Here is a 24,556-nt window from a genome sequence, read left to right as displayed (position 1 = left end):
GTAAAATACACTATACGGGAATATATGACACCAGAATATGATTAAATTTTGAAGTGTAGACGGGAAATAATAGTTAGAGAATAGAAATGTGTATTAAAAAACGATAAATGAATTCCAGATGAAATTTAATTGACATTAAATATACCAAGTGATGATTTTTAAGCGACTTTAACTTTTGCTTAACGAAATTCAATCTCGTACGTTAAAAAAGTAACTCTAAATGAGCGTAAATGTGCATATTTGTAACGCCTTACTATCTAATAATTAATACAAGCAGATTTTTCAAAGTTTGTCATCGACTGCATTACCTACAAGAACTGTACTACTTTTAAGAGTATAACATATTTAATTGTAGAGCATAATTTTCACTGCGGTTACAATATTTTTTACTTAAGTTCATATTCCTTAAACAGTTAGAGCAATTATAAGGAAATAAAACTGAATGAAAACCTACATCGAACAGCATTATCACATTTATTCTACACAGCTCTCTGCAACAATGCAAAAATCTCTCCTAACCATGGGTTCCGTAACGCAGAAAACCATTAAAGACTGAAAGGCGTCTCGAAAAAGTTTGCACTCCTGGATTTCGACGAAATTAAAGGAACTTCATTCAACAATACACTCAAGCATAATTTACGTCCTTCGTCATTGGAGTAAAAAATAAAAACATGACGAAAGGGGGAGACATTTCACCCGAGTTTTGAGCGCTATTCGTTTTTTTTCCCTTCATTCGCCCGACGTATTACGACAGCGGCTAACTAGCTGACGAGCTGCGAGCCTGAAATTAACCCCTTGTTTCGCAGGCAATCTGAAATGCATTACCTGCACTTACTCTTTTGGTGGAAATGACTTTTTAACTCTTGAAAGCATCGAAAATCTCTCAGAGCGCGAAAAGGGGGGTGAGGGGGTGTGGAGCACCTAAAAAGGACTGAAGAGGAGACGCAGGGGTGGTGAAGGGAGCGCTGAAAAAGTTGTGTGGGTAGAGTCGTGAATTGAGAGGGAGGGAGTGATGTAACGGAGGGTAAAATGGCGAGGAGGAAGGGTTCCTTTTCCCGACAATTCATCTCCTCAAGTCACTCGCACGACCACGCGTGCAGTGCTTCGATCTTCTCTCCCTCTCTCCTTTCTTTTTCGTTTCCTTGTGCACGACGTCCCTTCCAAAATTAATTCCATCCTGGGGGACTTCTCGGAGAGATCGCAAATACTCCACGTGCGCATACACCGCATCTCAGACTTAACGCATGCAAGAACATATCCTCGGCAGACGGCCGTCATCTTGGTGGGGTTCTGAGCTTTAGGGCTCAATTAAATCTCCACTCCAGATTGTATTTCACTTTTTTCCCTCTTTTTCCAATGAGTCTCTTCAGTATTTTATTTCTCATTCGTCCCATTCGAGTTGAACCAACTCAGGCTTACTCTCCAGTCCCTCCCAACAAATGTCACCGTCTGGTGTTACAATATCTCATGTGCCCTTTATCCTTATTCTGATCCTCTGGCTATTTTCGACGTGCCATTACAACTCCTCTTAGTGTGAGAGTTTATTGAAAAGGGAATGCCTTCCCTCGCAGTCTAATTAGAATGCTAGTTTCTTTCTCATAATTCCCGTGGCACAGGGAAATTCGAAGAGTTCTATTTTGATCATTCGTGCTTTAGAACACAATTTGAAATATTATAAAATGTGTCAAATGATTGTCTTTTTATACTTGCAGTGGTAAGCTTCTGTTTAAGTGAGAGTGTTATAAATGTTTCCTCGATTACAAGAGATGTGGTGGAGTTGCTATTCACCATTCCTTTCCTCTTCTCACTAACTTCAATAATTATAGATCATAGTGTTCATCAATCATGCTACCATGATTATCTCCACCGACAAATGCCAATTTGCGCCAAAATTATCAATCAGATTTGCCAGTTGGGTGCTTTGCCTTTGGCATTACTCTTGAGAGTATCTCTATTCGTTACTCTAATAAACATATGGAAATTGAAAATTATCATTTCGTACGATAGGTACCCTTCATCGCATTATAAAGGAAAAAATTACAGAAATTTGGTGGACCGAATTTTTTTTATATTTACAAATGTCGTTTGGAGGGTGCGTATTCTACGAATGGCTTATCTTTCATGAAGGTAACATATTTCAGTGAAAAGGTTAACAAAAATTTGCATATTAAGCGATTCTTATAATATTTTCTCATTTTATTGCCTCCAATGATAGAAATAAGCATTAAATTAATATCAAAACCACCCTGCGTTCAATTTTAAACGTAAATATTGAAATTTGAACGAATAGTAAGATTGCAAATGAAATAATATATGCATTTGTAAAAATGGCACCGTTTTAAATGAACTTAAAAGCATGTGTACTTATTTTAGCGCCCTTTATAACATTTGTCTCAAAGCCTGAAACTATGATTAAACAACTATATTTCTTAAATCAACTTTAAGGATAAAACGGTAAATCTAGAAGCGTGAAAATGGGGTTCAAAAATATTGTCTCGTTAAAACTATCAAAATAGACGGCATTTTTATCAATAGCGATTTTTTTTCATATGCGACAAGAGCTGTAAAGAAGAGCGCTATATTGATACACCCTGACGTTAATGTGGCACCGAAAACACTCGGAAATTGGTCCAATACGAACTCATTTATGGAGATAAAAGAAACCGGCATTCATTCGATTTTGCTTATTCTCCCAACTCTCCCCTCTAGGTAGTAAAGTCCTCTCGATTTTGCCCGTTTTTCATCTCCTCAGGAAATAACGCGACCCGCTCCCAAGGCGTGGAGATATTCTTAGCGGATATTGTTTCCCAACCGTATTTCCAGGTGATGTTTCCGAGGATAAACCATCATTTCCTCAAGAGTCTGGAGAATGCCGAGCATGGTTTCTTTCGGAGTAGAGGTGGACTTATAACCTTATACTTCCCTCCTGAAAATGAGAGGTGAACGCCCTTCAACATACGTTTGAATTTTCCAAAAGACTTACACCTTGAAGTACACCTGAAAACAATGGCTCATCAGGCAGGCGGCTCATACGTGAGACCATACATCAACGACATTTTTAACTCAAATGCACTCACACACACTCACGTAAAATACATAAATAAGCACGCATATATGTACATATTTAAGGGGATACCACACAAAACGCATTAACAAAAATAGGCATGTAACCAATAATTTAAAAAAATCAACGGGTATTCCCTTTTTTTAGAATTTTCGATAGTTCTAGCCATTATCGTCGGCGTGAGACTAAATATAACAAATATGTCCATAGAATCAGTACTTGCGAGACATTTTTTTATGAAATATCAGTCAAACATTTCGCCTAAAGTATAAGTTACCGTAATTTTCCACGCCTGTGGTTAAAATAGCATTCGTGGCAGTTATAATAGACACCTCAGTGCCCTGGCCAATGGAGTTGTGTATTTTATATCCCAATGTGGAATTTAGCTGCCTGATAGGTTGAATTTTTAATTAAAATCCGCATTGCCAAGTGAACACGATTTCGAAGTGTAAATAGTAGTCGAGTCCTCTACATTCGCGTCGCATTGGAGTAGTAGGTGATAAAAAACCTCATGCTTATACAAATTTAAGGCTTGCAAAACGTTGCCAGTATGCACTCTTATTGGAGAAAGCATGGTATGGTCGACCGAAAAGATTGATGCCAGGATAACCTCATTCTTTTCACCTCTCAGCTACCTTTTCTTTCGGTCAAACCCTTCGCCCTTGATCTTTTACCACGACGTCCCCTCCCCTATTCAACCCCGACCAGGACCGTGTCTCTCTCTCTCCCTCCCTCCTCCTCCCCTCTCATGCCCAAACCCGCTCTTTAAACACTCCCTTCCATTACAGTTGACACTCTCTCTCCGGGCCCTTCTCTCCCCGTCTCCCACTCCTGGATCCCCCTCACTCCCAGAGCCTTCATCCCATTTTTTAAATTCTCGACGCCTTTCCCGTTACTCCTACAGTTCCTTCCTTCCTTCCTTCCTGTGCCTCCCTCCCGCCCATCCGCTTCCCTTCTCTCTTCCCGTCTCCCGTTCCTTCCTTCCGCAAGCCATTCCTGTCACACCACCCGAGTCACGACGGCAAACACGATGGATGGAGAGCCCGGAGACTTAAACTTCCCCCGGCGGGCGATAGAGGCCACTTGTGGACATGCGAAAACATTTTCATAATGGAAGTCTCCCCTATCCTCCTCCTCCTCCCCCTCCCTCAATCTCCTCCCTTTCCATCGCGGTGACTCAGACCTAGATACCCTTCCCCGATCCTATCCTCTTCTTATTTTAATTTTCTTCCGAACGTAAGTAAACTGCTAGGATGCCAAGGAAATTCCATTGTGTATAACTTTCTTACTAGACCCAAAGACTCTTGGAGACTCTATTGATCATGCTGCCTTTCCCATAGTGAGTCGTAGACAAGGATCGAAAGGGTAGTGTTCTACCCTAAAAAATTATTACTCAAGTTACTGGAGTTAGTCTAGTTCATCCGAGTACTCCAAGTTCATTTTGAAATTGATCCAAATAATTTATCCCGAACTCTCAAGCACGGGTATTAAATATATAATGTTCTAATTTTACTTTAGCGTGTCCTGCTATAGTTAAATTTCGTGAAAATCATTAATTACTATAGTATTCTAGAGATACACGTAATACGGTTCTCTTGAACAATTACGAGTATAATTGAAAATCTGCACGCACACACAATTCTGTATAAGTCCGTTGTAACGTAAAAAATTCAATGGTGAAACTGGAACAGTAGCATTCCCATCTAGGATTCCTCTTCTTCTTGGCTTCATCCCAATTTTACTTGGAGCGTTGCAACGTTTTCTTCAAATTCTTTCCCATTGTTTTTGTTCCCTCCATAGTAGCTATGTCTTTTTTAAGCACTTTATGCTAACCTTTTCAAGGCCTCTTTTAATATTTCTACCTTTTGGACACAGGTTTTTAACGGTGCAAGTTTGGTGGTCTTTTTCACCGATGCAGTCGAAAATTCGTCTCAATGTGGAGCCAAAGAGGAATAGTATGCTTTCCTTGACATTAATTATGCAGGCAATCATTGAACTCTCTCATGCATAAAGCTTCTATTATCCATTCTGCTTACCGACTATCTAATGCTCAACCCGTTAACTAAGTGTCCATTATAACGCGACAGCTTTTTGTCGGTATAGGAATAAAGTTTCAATCATAGCTGAAGTAGCTCTACCATTGATCTTCGCCGGTATTTCCTATCGTATGTCAAACTAGTCCATCGTCATTTGGGGAAGCTGCAAAAAAGGTTCCTTCTAATATACCATCTTATTTTTTGGAAATCTTTCTACTATCGAATTTGACCTATTGTTTTCCTTTCCAACGCTTTATTACCGATATTAATAGTTTTCACGTTATTTATAACTACCGCGATCCACTTATATATATATATATATATATATATATATATATATATATATATATATATATATATATATATATATATATATATATATATATATATATATATATATATATATATGAGTGAATTTTTAAATGTTAAATTTTTCTGAACACAACCAAGCAATTTGAAACCATTTCCGCTCAGAGTATATCAAACTCAAAGTTTAATTATTACAGATTCCACGCATTATATAGTCTTTACCTTTCAGACATCAAAATCTCCGGTTTAATCCACACTGCGCATAATAGCTAATGTAGAAAAGGAAAGAGCAAGTTTCTGTTTGGGGTCTATTTATCTTTCAACGAAAGAGGATGAAGTTTTTGAACGACGGTCCGTACACCTCCCAGAAAACTAAGTGAGTAAAGAAGCGAATGAGCATTTTATTCCAACTCACTTGGAGAATGGAGAACGCGACAAACTTCCCATTTTCTACCCTTAGACCTATGCTCGAAGTTCTGTCACCACGCTCTCTGTACCTCTCCCACCCCCTATGACCCTGCGCCCTACCCTAGCCTCTTCTCAATAAACCCGCCTCCCTTTCGCCCCATCAACCAACTCCCCCAACCCATCACAACATACCGCCTTCAGTGTTCCAATAGGGTAGGAGGAGGAGAGGGAACCCGCCCTCCTCCCCAGTCACTGTTTAGCTTGCTCATCCGAGCGACCTCTGAACACGAGATTCCTTTCCTGGGCGTATTGAGTGAAGGGAGAGGGTGCTTACTCGCTCACACCATCGAGGGAGCGGGAGGGAAGGAAAGACGGAGATTTCTTTGTGCGCATGGGGATGGAGGGTGAAGTCGAAGGTGGATGGTCCTGGGGTGGGAGTGTAGAGAGATTGATAGAGAAAGAGAGAGAGTTTGGGGGGAGGGTGTCGGATGTACTTTAACCGTGCTACGTGAGGGATTCGGGGGTGGCGGGTGGGGGAAGTCGCATCCCGGCTCCATACGTGCTGGGGGAGTTTGTGTACGGGCGTGGGAGCACGAGATACCGATTCCCGGCAGTCACATGTTTCCGATCTTCAGCACCTTGGGCTTCCCCTTAACCCAAAGGGACCTCCCACCCAACCCTGGATGTCCATTTTTGGAAACCATCCATACCTTACGAAAGCTCACCATCCCCATCCCCCTTTGCCAATGACTGACATCATCCCTTGGTCTCTCATTTTTCTTATCCAACTTTGCAGACGATGGAGCGAAGGGTTAGCGACAGTATAATATTTATATCATTAGAGTGCAACGGGAATAATAACGACCTCATACTTGACGATATGTTGTACACTTTCGCTTGAAAGTAAAACTCAAATTCTTTCATTAATTATATTTTTATCCAAAGACTAATTGACCTGTTCCTCCACTATATCCTCTTTTTACGTAATCAAAGCTCTTTCAGCTGACACCCTTAGCTGTTAAATGCTTTTCTTATTTCCTTCCATACACGTTGTTCCTTAAAATCTTAACGCTAAAAAGATTCGTCAATAAAATTTAATTATTACAGTAGTAAATGCATCCTAGCCGTTTGGACAAGATGGAGAGATATCCATTAGACAAGAAGACATTTATGGAACTTGTATTAATGCTGTCCCAACGTTCACGTTCCTTCAAATCAGTTATATTTAAATCAAGCAAACTAAGTACTAAACTTGAGTATACTCTACTTATTTTAGTAGAGGATTAAATAAATGATAGCATGGTGCTCACATTTTTACCAATGACAGATAAATATAATTTAAGGTTAGGTATTTTATGAAAAAATGGACAATTACCAGATAATTTGATAGGATTATAATGTAAGTGGTCTATCGGAAAAGATTGTAGTCACTAGCGTCATCTTTGGAAGCTCCAAAAAATTATTTCTCATTGAGTAACTAATATTCAAAGAATGAAAACTAAGAACTTAATCAAATTTCTATGATAACTTATGTAGAATAGGGAGCATTGACATTTCGTTCAGAGACTTAACGGTTCAAGTTGATTCCTCTATTGCAGCCGTATCATCTACTGTTAGAAAATCTAGCCAGCTAATTTCTTGTAATTAAAATAGAATTTACTGGTTGCATCCAAAATGAAATTGTCGGCTTTTTGGAGAGGGAATGATAGTCAAGATAATATTATTGACACAATACTATCAAGACATTACCTTAACGTTGATCCCTTTTCTTTGTAAAAATTCTTAGGTAGATTATCCGGGGTTATATCGCTTTTCGTACAAGCTCTTCTATGTTGCTGATTTTGGATGTTTTGCCATGTAAACGATCAAATATATTTTGCTCATTGGTAGAACATGATACTAATTTACAGATCAGCCTCCTCAATTTTCTTTAAGCTGGGGGATAATCGTGCCAATATGTTCAAGAGAGATGAGGACATATCGCTCGACGAAGAGTGCAAAGGGTACCCAAAGGCAAAGCACAGGAGGGGAAGAAAGGAACGGGGAGAAGCGGGAAGATTTGGACGGAGCGACAGGAGGAGGGCGGGACCCGCGCGTGATCAGAATCCAAAGAGAATTTCATTCACCCCCTTGGCCCTTTCCACGGATCTCCTTCCCTCTTCCCTAAATTCTCCCCACGCTCCCACCCGACCTCCCCTCCCTGTCCCTCAAGTAATCTCGGGTCACTTCTCCGATGAAGTCTGGCTTCAGAAGGAATTGGAAGGGAATGATGGGTGCGAGAGAGGGAATGCAGCGGTTCACTTCAACTTAAAAAAAAAAGTAATCTCTTTTGAAATTTGGTTCTACACACGTCACTTCTTGCTAAGAGGGGGAAAAGAGAGAGAGTACGACTTAAATTGCTTGAAAGAGGCGCCAAGACTCCTCCATTATACGCTTAAGAAGAGGTGATCGTGACGTCTTCCTGGCTAACCTTTTCAGGGGATCCTCGAATCTTCATTTTGGAACGGGAAGTGTTCAATTGTTCAAGAGAGCGAGAGCGCTCTCTCTATCTCTTCTTACGTTGAGTGAAATATTCAATCCACGTGGATTCTTCTCTAACCAAGATAATGAAGTAAGGTCTTATAATTTTCTCCATCCTCCTGGATGTTTGTACTTGATTTAATTTCAACAAAAAATTCTTATTGTGTTTTTCTATGCTATAGATTAGTCATATGTGTATTGCTACTTGGGATAAATGACGGCATATGGAAACAAATTATAATCAATAAAACCAATAAAGGCAAATTTTTGGCATTGGTGTGTTAAAATTTGATGATTTTTAAATATTTCCAATAAAAAATATTATTAATTTTAAAATGTTAAAAAAACAAGGTAATTCAACATAAATCTCATATCAATGTGTTAAATTAATTTAGAGAAAATTTATATTTTTCTACCAGATTACAATATATTTAGTTTCTCTCCTTATCTTTCCGAATAGGTTATGCCACCAACACACTTGGAGGGATGTCCAAGACGTCGCTGGACCCTCACAGTCACCTCCGACAACCTGGTGAGCTAATTTACTCAATTTATAAAATTTATGACGCTATCAAATTCTAAAATATCACCGTGATGGGGATTTCAACATTTGAAAATCATATTTTGGAAATTACATTTTTCAAATATAAAAAAATTCAAATGGATATTTAAAAAATAGCCTACTTACTCAGTTACACTTGAGATATCAGTTTTATTCGTAACCTCAACAAACGTAAGTAACGTTTGAAATCGGGCGTTTCGCAATTTTGAAAGATTGATTTCATAACTCCACTGGATAAAACCTTCTCCAGGTTAGTCTAATTTGTCAACGGCGGCTTGGGCTCAAGAAGATGAGATAGATGACTATGAGCCCGATATTTTCAGATAACACATTTTAAAAATTACGAATAGATACTTTCACTTAGGTTGTCATCAACATGCTGTTCGAGATCATGCTTGACGGGAGGACTGATGGACACGTCTCGCATGGCGCATATCCCACAACGCTCAAAGTTGGCAACTGGAATTTCTAGCTCCTTTAATTTTGAAGGGGTAGACAATTCTTATTACAATTCTCCTTAGCCCTAATTTCTTATATATAATATATGCAAAAAGAAGAGAAGTGGTGAAGGAGCTATTAAGACCGGCGGCTTCCATGTGCCATGCGCGGGAGGATCCCCAAAGGAGGCCTTTTAATTTAACGACGTAAGGACCCATTGGAGACATATATATATATATATATATATATATATATATATATATATATATATATATATATATATATATATACAACCACAAATATATATGCACACACAGAAATAAATTCATGCACACAAAACACGACTCGCTTTTTATATTTCGGTAGTCACATTTACCTTCACCAGTGTGAGAAAAGTAAGGTGGGGTGAAACTGAGGGACAGTGAGTAAAAGGTAATAGTTTCTCCTCTAGCATTGATGAGACTGTGATTAATACCACCGAAATATAAAGTGTCTTATTTTCCTTTGTGCGTGCTCCTTTTCTGTAAAACGTATTTTTTTACTCTGTACCACATCAACTTTTCAAAACGTCAAATTGGTAAAGTTTATTTGAATATAAATATATAAAATAATATATATAATATATATATATATTTGTGTGTATATATATGCATATTAATATATATATGCATATTAATATATATATATATATATATATATATATATATATATATATATATATATATATATATACACACACACATACATACATACATTTACGTACTCATACAAAAAGCAAATACAAATGTATATACACATATATGCATACTCATTTATATTATATATATATCCTTTTATATAATACATATAGTATATATATTCATACACTCGCATACATACATATATACATTCACTCTTCCACTCTTTCTCGCAACACCCTTCCCCAACCCCAATGCCGTTCCTAATGGACCATGCTCAATCATCGCCTCCTCTCCGCGACCGTCTGTCGCCCATATTGCCCCGTGTTTGCACAATCGGTTGTCCCCAGCTCCCCAGCCACTGTCTCGCCCATCCCTCCCCCTCCACACTCTAACGACGCCCCCTCCGCTGCCTCTCGACACTCTGCCGCCGGACCTGCATCGGGAATCACGGAAGAGATTTTCACTCTCGGAACAAGTTATTCACTGCTCGCAACTATCGTTGTTGATGTGGATCAAACGGAACGGCCCATCGCATTCCAAGCGTAAACCGTAAGGGACATATTTTCTTTAGAATAGTGCCAGTGGCATTAAATCGGCAGGTTATTCAATACCTGAGTTTATGACAAAATGTGACCTCCGTAAGTAATGGAAGAACACACATTACACCTTGAATATATCGGGAGGGTAAACTTCACTCCAAGAATAGACTAGGGGCTGAAATTCAGAATATATTGGAGTAGATATGACATTAGGTGGCGTAGTATAGTATATTATTTTTGCGTATTCCAAAATGGTTCACACACATTTGCTGTGAGGATTTTTAATGTGGAGATGATTCCCAATGAGAGGATATGGCATGAAAAATATTTATTATTGAAAATGCCATACTTTCGGGCTATTTACTCAAATTATACTGAATTCTATAACAGTCGGCCACATAGTCTCTCGTCCAATGTAACAGCCCAAATATAGAAGTTTTTCAAAATTTTAAACGAATAATACGATTGCTAATTACATATATATATACTTATCTTTTTATACATTTATATATATTTTACTGCTGTTCTTACTGCACAGAGATATTAGTGGCGAACTTATCTTCTAAAATATTTTTTCATTTAAAGTGACCAAGAAGAAGTACGAGTCCTAGAATACGTTGATATCAAAACACTGATCGCTAATAGAATTTCCTCTTTAAGAAAATTTCCGTAGCCAATAAAATCTTTTATTAATCGAAGTAATTAATCTAATAAGTATTTTAGTTATGATCATGGTTTTTAAATCCTCCCAATTGTTCCGAGATTCTTCCGAAAAAGCACATCCACAAGCTACTCGTCCCGAATATTACTCTCACCGTCAGATCTTTCTTCATCCTCTCCCCCACAGGATATCTTATACGCCAAATTTTCAAACGTATTCCTTCGGCATACATAATATATTCGGAGTGTTGGCTCTCATTTTCCACCCATCCATTCATCCAAATCCAAACATTTCCTCCGTTCCTCCCCCGAACTAACTCCCAAACACCCTAATGCCATTCTCGCGTCCCCTTTACCCTCCTCAGACTTAACCCCCCCCCAAATCCAACCCCTACAGAAACCTTCCCCCAACACCGCCGTCACCTACACCCGTGGATGTCTCTCTCCCCCGAACTCTTTCCTGTTTGATCTCCGATCGAATCTGCTCTTCTTTCTCTCACTCTTCTTCTCTACGCCTCCCACCTTACGATTCTTCCACCTTCTCTCATCGTCTTCCGTTTCTCTTCCTTTTCTTACGCTCTAATAGTTCAATCTTGTGTGGAAAATTCTGTGTCTTGCATGTTCAAACTGATGTTTTGGTTAGTTTATGGATTCCTTCTATTAATAAATAGTCCTAAACGTATCATGAGTTTAAATCCTAATATTACCGCGTAAAAGGGCTACCTGACAAAAAATCTACCTGACTCTGCACCAGGTAGTTCTGTAGTTCATTGCCGTAAGTTCTTTCAATAACCTTTTCGTTAATTTTGTTGAAATGTACTCCTTATAAGGTCGCCTCAAATACTTGCGTGTAACTATGTCTTCTTCATCAATGAGAAAATTACGAAAATGTTTTTAAAAACCAGCAGACTGCAGGCAAATGGAGTGTTATTCAAGGATTTTCATAGAGATCCGGCTGGGTCAGAGTTTTTCAACTAGCTCTCCTTCCTCGACTTTAAGCACAAGATTGAATACAATTTATAAAATGATTCTAAGGATTTTCATAATTTCATCTGTTACTAAGTTTTTAATTTGATAAAGCTTTATTGTCCAAACTGTTTACGGATTCCTTGAACTATCTTAATTTTATTAATTGGCAATAGCGGCTTCTCATTACAACCAAACATTTTCAACTTCCTATTATCTATGAGATGCCTATCAATCCTCCACTCTGCCCACCTTATTCGTTCTCGATTCCTTCAACCCTGCTTCCCTTTGACATAGTTGTCTCCGTCCATCATCCTACCTTCCTAACTGGTCGAACACAGCCTCTTTCCCACCCCTACCCAAATATGCTGCATACTTTCCCACCCCTATTCCTTCCCCCTCGAACCATGGTCCAGACTCCCATTTGCCCGTTCTGTTTGCTCATCAGAACCCCAGTTTTCTGGGGTGGAAGAAGCGACCTTTTGCCCTTTTAATTCTCCCTCCCAATCCAACGAGTCACACAATCCCTCGTCCCTTCTTCACCCATTGCCCCTTCTCCTAATACTCTTCTTTTCCTTAGGCCCAACCCTACATCCGTCCGACACAACCACCTAATCCCCACATAAAAATAGGTAACTATTAACAATGGCAGAGAGGATATGGAAGGGTATAACAAAAATATAAATGAGTCATTTAAAGAAGAAAGATACAAAAAGGTTTTAAAAAGGAAACCATTATTTGCTCATTTTCTACAACATTAATCAATGAGTTATCTGCTGTTATCGCAAAAGGTATTACGATCCAGCTTCTTAAAGCATATGAGAATGGATGTGGACTTTAGTCAAATACCGTAGTTAATTTAATATTTCTACCTATGCTCATCAGTAAAAATATTGGCAGAGATCAATTCAGCTTTAGGTTTAATCTATGAAAACACCAAAATCCAAATATTTTCTTATGGAAAGGTTGTGCCCAATGGAAAGCAGGAGCTATGAAGGGAATTTTCCACGGGGTCTCTATTGTACTGGAAGTTAGGTAACAGCGCATTGCGTTTCTTTCCCATCATCCTTCGAGTGCCACCACGCGGCGTACCGAAATGAACACAGAACTGCCTAAATGTAAGGGGAATCCAAGTCATTCCCAATATACGTGTATACATGGTAGATATTAGAATAATTGACTCAATTAAATTGGCCTTACTCTATTTTAGTGGTCCATTATTATTTCCCATTCATGTGTAATCATTCGAATGGACTCAGGCTAAACTTTTGTCGAGTTATCCAATGCCTAATAAATAACTTGTTTTAATTTTCCGATTAGGATTCACTAATTCAATCTGGTGGCGCGGAAGATATCATTGAATATTAATTACTGGATTCATATTGGACTATTGCCAATATATTTTATTTAAAATTAAAAAATAATTCTGGAAAAAGATTTTCGTAACTTTCATCAATATATCTAATACTTGCCGTTCGTAATCAATCACAATAACTCAATTCCCTCTCCAGCCCAAAACATTGGAAAAATGTAATATATTGAGTAATTATATGAAATATGAGAGTCCTGATTGAACAGTCATAAAACGCCTTGCTTTCTCATTTATTGCGTCAATATTTCTATGTTTAAATGATGAGACATGATGAGAGTATAACTCTCCCTGTGTCACGGTCATACTTTCCTAATTGAATGCTGTTTCTCTCGGTTGATAAAAATCATTCCAAGGAGAAATAGTTATTCTTCGTAGTATTTCATACCCCTTACATTAAGTTCCTGAAACGTCATTCTGTTGACACAGACTAAAACAGTTATTTCGTATGTTTATTATTTTAGCCAAATTTAGAGATGTGGAAACCTTTTGCGTTTCTCAGTAAATAATTCTTCCTGATCAACTTGATAAAATAACAATAATTAAATAATATTCCTGAAAAATCCGCGGTATTTTCAGAAGTTTTTAGCAGTGGCACATGATTTATAGGTTCATCCTCAATGTACTAAGGTGAGCATCCTTTTATTTTTCCTTGATCAAGTGCACTACAGCTATGGCAAAGAGATTTCCTCTATCTTCCGAACGCTGAACGAACACTTCTGCGCATGACACGCAGCCACCAAAATCATAATGTCGGCTCCTTTGACCTTTCTCGTCTTCCTGCTTACGACAGTTTTCCCAGACCTTTCATTTCGTCACTGTCCAGTTTTTTTTAATATCTTTATTACATTATACATATTTTTTTTAAATAATGTCAACATAAGTCACTAATCATCATTTAATTGTTTAATTTGGACGCCCAAAACAAATATTATATTTGAGAGATAGTTGAGGCCGGTACTTTGTGAAATTTTATTGAAATATACAAGAAAGAGATAAATAACATTGCGTTTTCACAGAATAGAATTTTTACACTCAACTATTTTCGCTAGACTGTAGCATTATTTCAGATTAGTGTGCAGTGTAAATTCTAATTTGCGAAAACACAAAGTTATTTGACTCTTCCTAGTGCATTAAAATAGTACATCATGATATGCATAGACTAGATATATAATTAAATCTGGAGGAAATATTAAGAAATTGATGCCTAGTGAAAAATAAAAATGAATCCAACACAAAAATACTTTATCGTATTATTTCCTTGAAGTTCCTATTCCCCTTATGTGATGTTATCATTTTTCTTTCCTCTTGTTACCATTGAAATCCTCAACAGGTATTTAATAAAATCATCAGTTCACTTACATCATCTTCTTCGTATCACACTCTGTAATTAATTATTTTCTTCATGCCTTCAAAATATTTTAACCCATTCTGATTTCAGCTTTCTCCATGTACTCCAAACTTGCAACAATATTTATCTTAATTCTTCGATAATTTTGGCCTCCAAGTTTTACAACTCCCTGCCCTCTGAGATTATATCTTCATTAAAGTGGTGATATTTTTTTTATTTTTCTTGTCTTCATGTGTATTTTATTAGGTTAGAATTATGTTTTTTGTGCATTATCTTTGTCTGTGAATCTGAGTGTCAGTATCCTCTATTCATTTATTAATTATTTCAATTGCTTTGATTATAATATAAGGTATAATGTACTTACGAGTACACACAAAGTATAATATACTTCGTATTTCTATTTCCTTGGGCCGAGGTGTTTTTTTATACTTACTTAGGACATTCTTACGTTGACGATTCTGAGCGGAATGAAATATTATCTGTTTCTCGCTCTGAAAGGGTTACCTCAGAGTATTATAAAAGTAGTAACTGTATAACTCATTCATTTCCTTCCCTATTCTATAATTCCCTCCTCTTACAACCATTTATGGCTACTGGCTGTTATGAATGACACTCTGTAGTAGTTTGATTTTCCCAAATATTTTTCTCCACAGAACACAATGAAAAGCCTTCTACCCTAATCCCTTATCACACATATTTTTCCCCTGACAAACCACTTGCCTCACCCTTTCACAACGACATTCCACCATCTCTGTCTCTTTCCTTTCGCCCAATTTCACGACCAATTTCTATTTTCTGAACAGTCTTTCGAGATGATAATAAATCTGCTGAAAATTTCCCCTTGGATTCCTCGGTGGAGGTGAGCTACTTCTATCTGAGCTTCTTCGTACAGTAATAGAAAGAGTTTGAGTACTTGGATGTTTCTGATGGTATGTGTGCCGCTGTCATTATATTTTACTTCTTATCAGATATCTAAGAGGCCGAGATTATATTCCAACCAACATCCACACCAGTTCAAGGTTTATTTGGCCTAGCGTTTGTGTTATTCCACCGGTATTAAGTGACTAGTTGATAAATAACACGTTGAATGGCTGTTATGACCACAAGAAAAAGAATGTTTCACTGAAATGAAATTCACAAAAATTAAATAAAGCTATCCTGTCGGTATAGTCGATTCAAAGCATTCTTCGTGATCTCGGATACTTTTAATTAAATGTAATACCTGTACGAATCGTGAATTTCAATGATACGGTATGTGCTCATTGAGAATTTTTAGGCCGACATGGCATAACTGATGAATGGGTTCACTAATGAATGAATACGTCCAATGTCCTGAAATCTTTATTTACTGTCAAAAAAGCGGATGCTAATCGGTAGTCGATGATTAAAACTTCTCATCAAAGGAGATTGCGTGCTTTGATCACAACACTTCAGAAATTTGTTCAATTCTGATAAGAGTTGATCGATATCGAAAAGTGGGTCACACGGATATGAGAACGATGACGTCCTTAAAAGTCATACAATGATCACCGATGAAAATTTCAAAACTACAAAACAGACTTGCTCAATCAAAAGAATAATTATATAATCGGATTAAAAGGGAATTTATTTTAGATTGACTGGCTTGAAAAACTTTTTTAATGGTCAGACAAATATGTTTGCCATTTCAAAAACACAAAAAGTGGGTGACACTAAATTTGCCCCAGGCTGAAACCTGATATTTAAAAAATATATTTTTGTTATATCGGTTTAAATATTCCCGATTTATTACAGGAATATCAATTCTGCATGGTAATTAATTTTTTGGTGAATTTGATGGTTTCGAGCTGTAGTTGGTGTAAATTCATGATCATTGAATAATAAAACTTTGTAAATTTTCACAAAACTTGATTACACTACTGAAATTTGCACTTGGTTGTATTAAGTAATAAAGTTGTACTAATTTAAATGTTGCAAATTAAGGTGAAATGTTGAAAAGTAAAATTTATGCTGAGCACTAAAGTTTTTGTGAAAATATACCAAGCTTAATTAATCTGTGAAATTGCAAGGTATTGTAGGAGCAAAACTGAAAGTAAGGCAGAAAACATAGGAATAGTAATGTTCTGGCATTAAAAAATATCAGTTCACGTTAAAAAAAACAACGAATTTTTCGTTAGAACTGAATAAATATCCTTTTCCGTAATTTCCGTAGAAAAAACTTATGAATCTTGGCGTGCCTCTTGGGCTTCAAAATCTTGATACGATACTAAATTCGGAAAGTTTCCGAAAAAATTACCTCTCGATCAAATTTTTACTTTCCTCCTTCATTTCCTCTCCCAAAGTGTTCTTTATTGGCCCATTAGAGTAGAAATGAACCGAAAGAAAGACGCAGATTGTGAAATAGGGAGCGAGGGTGCGATGAACGAAAGGGTTATGTGGGTAGAATAGTTGGAGGTTAAGCAAGGAGGACAAATATAAAGCACTTACGCATACAAATGCAATCACTGGTTGGAGCTGTCACTACAGCCGCCTAGGACCCAAGTTAAAGCCAAATAAACCAGAATGAAAAAAAAATATCTCCCGAACGAATGTGACTGCGTCACGCTAAGAAGCAATCTCACCTCGCGCCCCACCATTGACTCCGTCTCGCTTCTACCCCCCCCCCCTCCTCCCCCACCATTAGCTACGCGCCTCCCTCATTATCCCTCACGGCCCTGCGTCCTTCTTTGCCACTCTCAAAGCTTTTTTTTTTCTTTTACATGATTCTTAAAACTTTCAACATCCTCGGACTTCTCCCATCTCTCTAAAACATAATGGCGTCAATTTCGTGATCATACCTGAAAGGGCATACTATCACGGTCGGTAATTTAGATATACCGTCCTGGTTAAAGGTTACCGCAATAGAAGGTGTGCCTCGTGACGCAATTATGACTCTTTGTGAAGAATGCATAGGGATTTATGATGTTTCACCTCATCAACGGGTCACAGTACGTCAACATTTTGGCGGACGTAACAGTCACTGTACCATTATAAGTATTCACCAGCTCGCCTTTAAATAATACAACCTATCCGCATGAAGCTAAATTCATCCTCATAATGAACTGCGCCAGATAAACTCTTGGATACGAGGTCATGTCAAATTTATGACTTCTTTAAAACTTTTTCTACTTACAGAAACCGGAAAATTACTCAACTCGACTTATCTTGGCATTGTATTATGTTAGAATCTATGCACATTTTTCATTGCCCATTGTCATAGATATTTTAAGTTAAATATATGTCAATACATCAAGGTTGATTTTAAATTCGTTTACAAGTTTATTTGAATATGAAAAATATTCTGAAAGTCCTATCGTGGTAAATTTGAATGGCCTGTACAAATCCATAGCTTTATTTATGCTGATCTAACTGCCAATACAAACAGAAAATACAAAACGCTCAGTCAATTGGGGCGGTAACTTTCAACTTTCCTGCCACTACGAATACTTAACAATGGAGACGGAGGGGATGTACTGAAAATATATTTTTTAATACTTTTACGATGCAATCACAAATACAATTATGTTAACTTTTCCCCATCTATGGGGCATACAGCAAAGTTTTCCTACGTTTCAAAGTTATAGCGTCCGCAGAAAAAAAGAAAACGTAGAACTTCCTACAGTAGCTCAAAACTGTGGATAATTATTAGTTTTCATTTCACAGGTAAATCTATAGAGTAATTTTGAGGTTTGTCGACATGACCATTTTTAGAGTCCCAGTATGTGAAAGTCAAATTCTTCCACTTCGTTCACTCCATTCAAATTAGTCAATGAAATCTCCAGCGAGGAAACGAAGGCATGCTATTAAGCCCTGGTAAGAAGTTGTGAGGGCAGAAACATATTTCTTTCAACTCACTAGAGGAGGAGGGAAGACAGTTGACCCCAATCCCACCATTACACCAGCGAGGCAGTAAAAATCCCGGTGAACGAGCAACACATGCAACGAAGTTCTTTCACCAAATCAGATCCATTTTTTATTTCCGCCGTGGGTTGACATTTTAGAGGTTTACCGCACCTCACGCCTCTCTCCTTTTTACTTATTTCAAAGGGACACAAATATTTTATATTCGCCAGATTAAGCGTGCGTAAGCCATGGGGGTAGGGACTAATTTTTCCCTCCATGCTCACGTCATTTCATTCTTAATGTCTCCTATATTTACATTTTCTCTCCAAATTCTCCTCTTTTATACTTCTTCATTTTTTCCCATACCCATTCTGACGTGTTTATTAAGGTCTCTCAGACAGCGAGAAATCAGAAGGAATGGCAATAAATGCTTAAGCCAACAAATGCCCGATACAACATCGTCCACGACGAAATACCAAGGAGCGTTCCCATTTACGTTTGTAGATGTCGATCTAAATGGGAAACGGCCCCTCCGAACCACGATCTATTAAATCGGCCACCATTATTCGATTGAGTAAAACTATGTGCGAAAGTATTTCAAAGAATCATCGTATTTCATTAAAATGTATGTCGCATTCCAGGGATTATGCTGGAGAAAATTTCAGGTCTTCTATGAGTAGAAATTGCTCAATCTAGAACTAAGCGTAACATAATTGTGCGTAAACTACTCTTTAACATGAAAGAAGACACAAGACTATTATCTTTTAAGTAAATTCTGAGTATATATTCTGCAGGGTAAACATTATCATTACGGGATTTGTTACGGCTACAACCATGAAAAACATTTTCGGAGTCTAAGTATGGTTTTTGCATGAATATTTTTTTAACCAATTTCGGAAATCTTTTTCATACGATAATATTAAAGTGATTTCTGTTCCGAATTGCAAATAAATACTTTTTGCAAAGTACGGATCATTGTAGAAACACACCGAAGGTAAAAAAGAAATTCATAAAACAAAGCTCACGTATATATTTAAACAAAATTTGCTGGTAAAGTAACAAAATATCTTGTAGTGAGTGATAGGTCACAAACATCATTGCTTGTTATCATTTATTTCAAACAGTCCCAAAATAATTGTACTATCGTTGCCTATACATAAAAGATGGCAAATTTCTGATACCGCAGGGTAATTTATGCCAATAAAAATGTGGATTCCAATTTTAACCCCAAGTTTCACCAATGGTGCTTGAGTGACCCTGAAGTGACAGCCAGCGTCTTGCCATGTTTTGCATGCCTTCATTCTTCTTCTTCTTCCTTAATTCGGAATACGAAAAATGACAAAAGAGCCCAGCCTTAGATGGTGCTTTTCTTGTGTTGGGAATTGTAGTGCCTAACTTTTCCCCTTCGAACCCAACGGAGATTTATTTTGATCAGTCGTACAACACCAAATCTGCATAAATTCTAGCTTTTGAGAAATTCCAACGCAAATTAGTTTACCTATAAATATGCTCTTCAATATGAGCTCTAAAACTAGAGCGAAATAAAAATGCGTAAAATCATTTCTCACAGCTTCCAGTGATTTCAAAGTGTGAGTCTAAGAAATGTTTGCGTAAAAATAGTGAATTAATGACATTACACGTGTGAAATTTGTATTATTTAAAAATTCTAGACATTCAATAAAACATTAAATAAAAATTTTCGTCCACCTAATTCATTCATTGCAGTCAACACCCGTCGTAGCAGGCAACTGGTACTTAAAATTGCAATAGGGTATTACATTTTATGTCGGCCAGGTTAATTTTCATCATTAAAAAGGGTCGCGGTAGTTCAGTGGGTAGAGCGTTGGACTGCTGACCGGAGCGTCTCGGGTTCGATTCCCGGGTGAGGCACTCTGCAGCTCCACCCAAGCTAAAGTGATTTTTCGGGTACCAGGTCTTCCTGAGAAACCCTAACCGGCACAGGGACAGGAACTGGCCCCCCTACCCTGATGTGTGAATTTTCACACGCCGTATAGGGCTTAGTACTGGATGATCTCTACCATCACCTACTAAACCGATCTTTGGGTTGATTACTGTGTGTGTGAGTGTGTCCCTACATATAAAAGGGTATTTATATTATTTAACTATACTAAACTATCACAAAATCCAATCAAAGGTGTATATAGTGTGTGTATACCTGTATATGTGTGTGTGTGTGTGTATATATATATATATATATATATATATATATATATATATATATATATATATATACACGCACACACTGTACATACAAGCATATAAATAACCAGCATTAAGATAAGAGTATGTCGGTGAATTTTCTCGAAGTCAACTCTTTTCGAACCAACCTACCTTCTCACTCAGTAGCCAACTCCCCAATTTTCTGCCCTCCCTTCATATCCATCTACGACTCTTTTCTCGTGAATTCCCCTCCCTCCTCTGCCTCCCCCAAGCCATCCCTCTCTACGCCACCACATTCCCCTCTCCTCCGGCCGACCGCGCTGCATATGTCGAATGACAAATCGCGGCCTTCCTCCGCGTCTTCCTGGGTGGTTCCGGCCTTTGCCGCCTTGGTCGGTCGCCACCCATCGCTGCGCCGCCCGCCCGCCACTTTTTCCCTTATCTCGCTCTCCCAATCTCTCCCGACACACTCACCACTATTTCCACACTCCCCCTCGTCCCCACTTTCATTATTATACCCTTCACCCAAAACCCCTTTGCTCTTCCCTTCGTCATTTCCTTCTCCTCAGTCCTCCCACACCTACCTTCCCCTTCCACTTCACTTCGAGTGTCCTGTGCCACTCAACCCGGGTTGGCTTATGCCGAAGAGCATTAGTTTCTAACTGTGGGATAAAATTTCATGGCGAAGAGCGGATATATTTGTCAAAATTAGATGGTTAAATACGAGGAGAAAGAACTTCGACATTCAATTATGCTACTTTCAATTCTATACATATTTTTAATGCTTGATTAAAAGGTGATAAACGAGTTATTTTACAATGACTAAATGATAATACCATGATTAACTGTCTTAAAAATCTTATTCAATGAAAAAATGATTAATATAATGCAAAGGGGCTAGAAGAATGGTGCAGCAGCTAGAGCACGTTCAAATATGAATATATATATATATATATATATATATATATATATATATATATATATATATATACACACATATATATATAATAAATGAAAGCCTTTCCCTTCCAATGGACAATCAGGCTTTTATACTCGACACCTTAGTAATTACTCCCATTCATCATGAGTTTGTGCGTTGAATCACAACGTAAATCTTGTCACGGTTGTTATAAACTTCAGTTTATGTTTAGGGCTAAATCTCAAACGACTTCTTTTCTCGATTTGATTAAAAACACTCATCTCGACATAAAAATAATTTTATCCGTTACACTGGCATAAGTTTTCAAAGATTTCTATATTTGTATATCATGCAGGAACTATAAATAATAAGCTGCTAATGAATAATTACATCTTAAATCGTAAATAAAGTATATTACAGGGTAATTCTTCACGATATGCAATAATAATATTAACATAATGATAGTAATCGAAATTTTGTTCCTACTTTCCCAGGTTTTGCTATTTGGAAGTCATGTTACCCATGTGATTATTAATATGCGTGCAACAAGGGTCAGGACTTCCATGACGGATCTCCATATCTCCACCTAACCGTAGTATAATGAGGATTATAATCATGAATAATAAATAAGACTTATAGAAGGGTTTAATTTCCGTGGCATATCTTGGTCAACTTTTGTATTTCTTCCTCAGGGAACTAATCATTAATAAAAATACGCACTTAATTAAGATCTCCTAAAGAAAGTAAATGATAACGAGAAAGAATTTGTTATGTGCTTACCAAATTATCCTGAACTATACACCACATGTCAAGGGAAGAAAGCTTACAATTGAACTCAGTTTCCTTCAAAGTAGTTAGATTGACCACTCCTCAGATAGTATAGCATTCACACACAACGTCAACACTTAATTGATTATTTTATTTGCATTTCTTTCAACCTTGGTCAAATTTTTCAGGTGTCCCACACCGTAAACCTGAAAGAGCAAGAAACACCACTCACTTAAACCATCTCTTCACGTGTTTGCCTTCCACCCCTCAACGTTATAAAATACTCTCCTGGTTCAACCCCTTTTATCTCTTCCTCCTTGACTACCTTAGGTAACCGGATATTCGAACGGCTCATGCTTGCGTTATTTCAATCCTCCCCACCGACCAACGCACGTCAATCTGCTCCCATAACTCTCCTCCTTCCTCCTTTCACTCAAGACTTCACCAAAATAACTTTTTTCCCCTTCAAATCTTACTTCCCTTTCACCTCCAACCTACCCGACCCCTTACTCTTGTCTTCCAGAACTGAATGGTGCATCGATTCCTTCCTTCCCTTCTTATTTATTTTTTTCAGAGTTCTATAAGCGCGTTCCTGGGACGAAAAGAGGTTATCTAGATTAATGTAAGAAACTTCTGGGAAGGATATTCCGAAGTCCGTCCAATTTTTCTCTAATCGAGTACTTTTTTTATCGTGTCGGGGGATTTTGCCATGACATGTTGATTAAAAAATGTGTGATTATTCATGGCGTGACTGTTTAAATGAGCTAGTGATGGATTATCTTGAACTACGTTGTGTATTAATATATATATATACACACACACACTCACACACACACACACACACACACACACACACACACACATATATATATATATATATATATATATATATATATATATATATATATATATATATATGGCCTAAAGACGAAAAGAAACCTTGCTTCTTTGATACTGAATTTCTTCGCAGAAACTACTAGAATATTAAATGTATTGAAATTATTGACTTCGTGATTGTACACACACTATTTTAAAAAAACCAATCAGGTTTCGACGTAGAACGTCATCATCAGGCGTGATGATGAACGACGAAACCTGGGTCATGTTTTTAAATAAAGGGTGTTTGGAATTACAAAGTTAATAATTTTAATATGTTATGTAAATTCCCTAAAGGTACGCTGGACACAGAAAATACTAGAATACCACATACACTTTTAAATCTAGTAGATATTGCATTGATAGAAGTATAAGCATTGGTGAGATGATGATTAATGATAAGAAGTGGTACAGTATTGATATAAATAAGTTAAGGATAAAGTAATTCAGGAAGGCGATCTAATTATTCACGACCATGATTTTCAGTCGTCAAACTCCATCTACCGATTTCAACTCTTTGTGCCGTGTTGGACGTGTCATTAAATAATTTTTTGGAATGAACGTTTCCAATGGCCTTTATCGCGAAGGAATACGGTCAGGTAGTGAACATCGTGCCGTCGTGTCCTCAGCTAATGTCTCTCACAATGTACAAAAAAATCAGTATACACACACACAGGCATGCATACATATACTCAAACACATTAACGTGAGGTCTATTGTGTTTATAAAAATAGCTGAAGTAACCAGTAAATACTTTTATAAAATATAAAGTCAATGTATTTTAATTTCAAGGCCAGGCATTGTCGTTTTTCATATAAATGTGTCTTGCATCCTAACCGTTTAACGAACCAATGAAGTACACAGTTATTTTACTGTTAAAAGGACAATTCTTTAACCGAATGATAAGTGTTTTCAAAAGGTATTCAGGAGACCTTAAGATATCTATCTTGTTGTCACCTTTCTACTGAGAGGTGACTTTCATTCCAACAGTAACTGAAGGGAACCCTTTCCAAGGTTCCCTCAAAGATTTAAAATATATCATTATAACC

General features: G+C 37.4%; 1 protein-coding gene across 1 annotated transcript in view; it reads left to right on the top strand.

Annotated features, from left to right (window-relative positions):
- Ets65A (DNA-binding protein D-ETS-3) overlaps positions 1-24,556 on the top strand; it is a 185,345-nt gene that overhangs the window by 61,138 nt on the left and 99,651 nt on the right. Inside the window, exon 3 of the mRNA XM_071590294.1 lies at positions 8,798-8,869. Within this exon, the coding sequence (XP_071446395.1) occupies positions 8,798-8,869 (72 nt within the window). The remainder of the gene's footprint in view (positions 1-8,797; positions 8,870-24,556) is intronic.

This window comes from Hetaerina americana, unplaced genomic scaffold, assembly GCF_022747635.1.
Source record: "Hetaerina americana unplaced genomic scaffold, ioHetAmer1.1.p SCAF_4, whole genome shotgun sequence".
Lineage (NCBI taxonomy): Eukaryota > Metazoa > Arthropoda > Insecta > Odonata > Calopterygidae > Hetaerina > Hetaerina americana.
The sequence above is the reverse complement of the archived record's forward strand: the minus strand, read 5'-3'. Positions and strand labels throughout refer to the sequence as shown.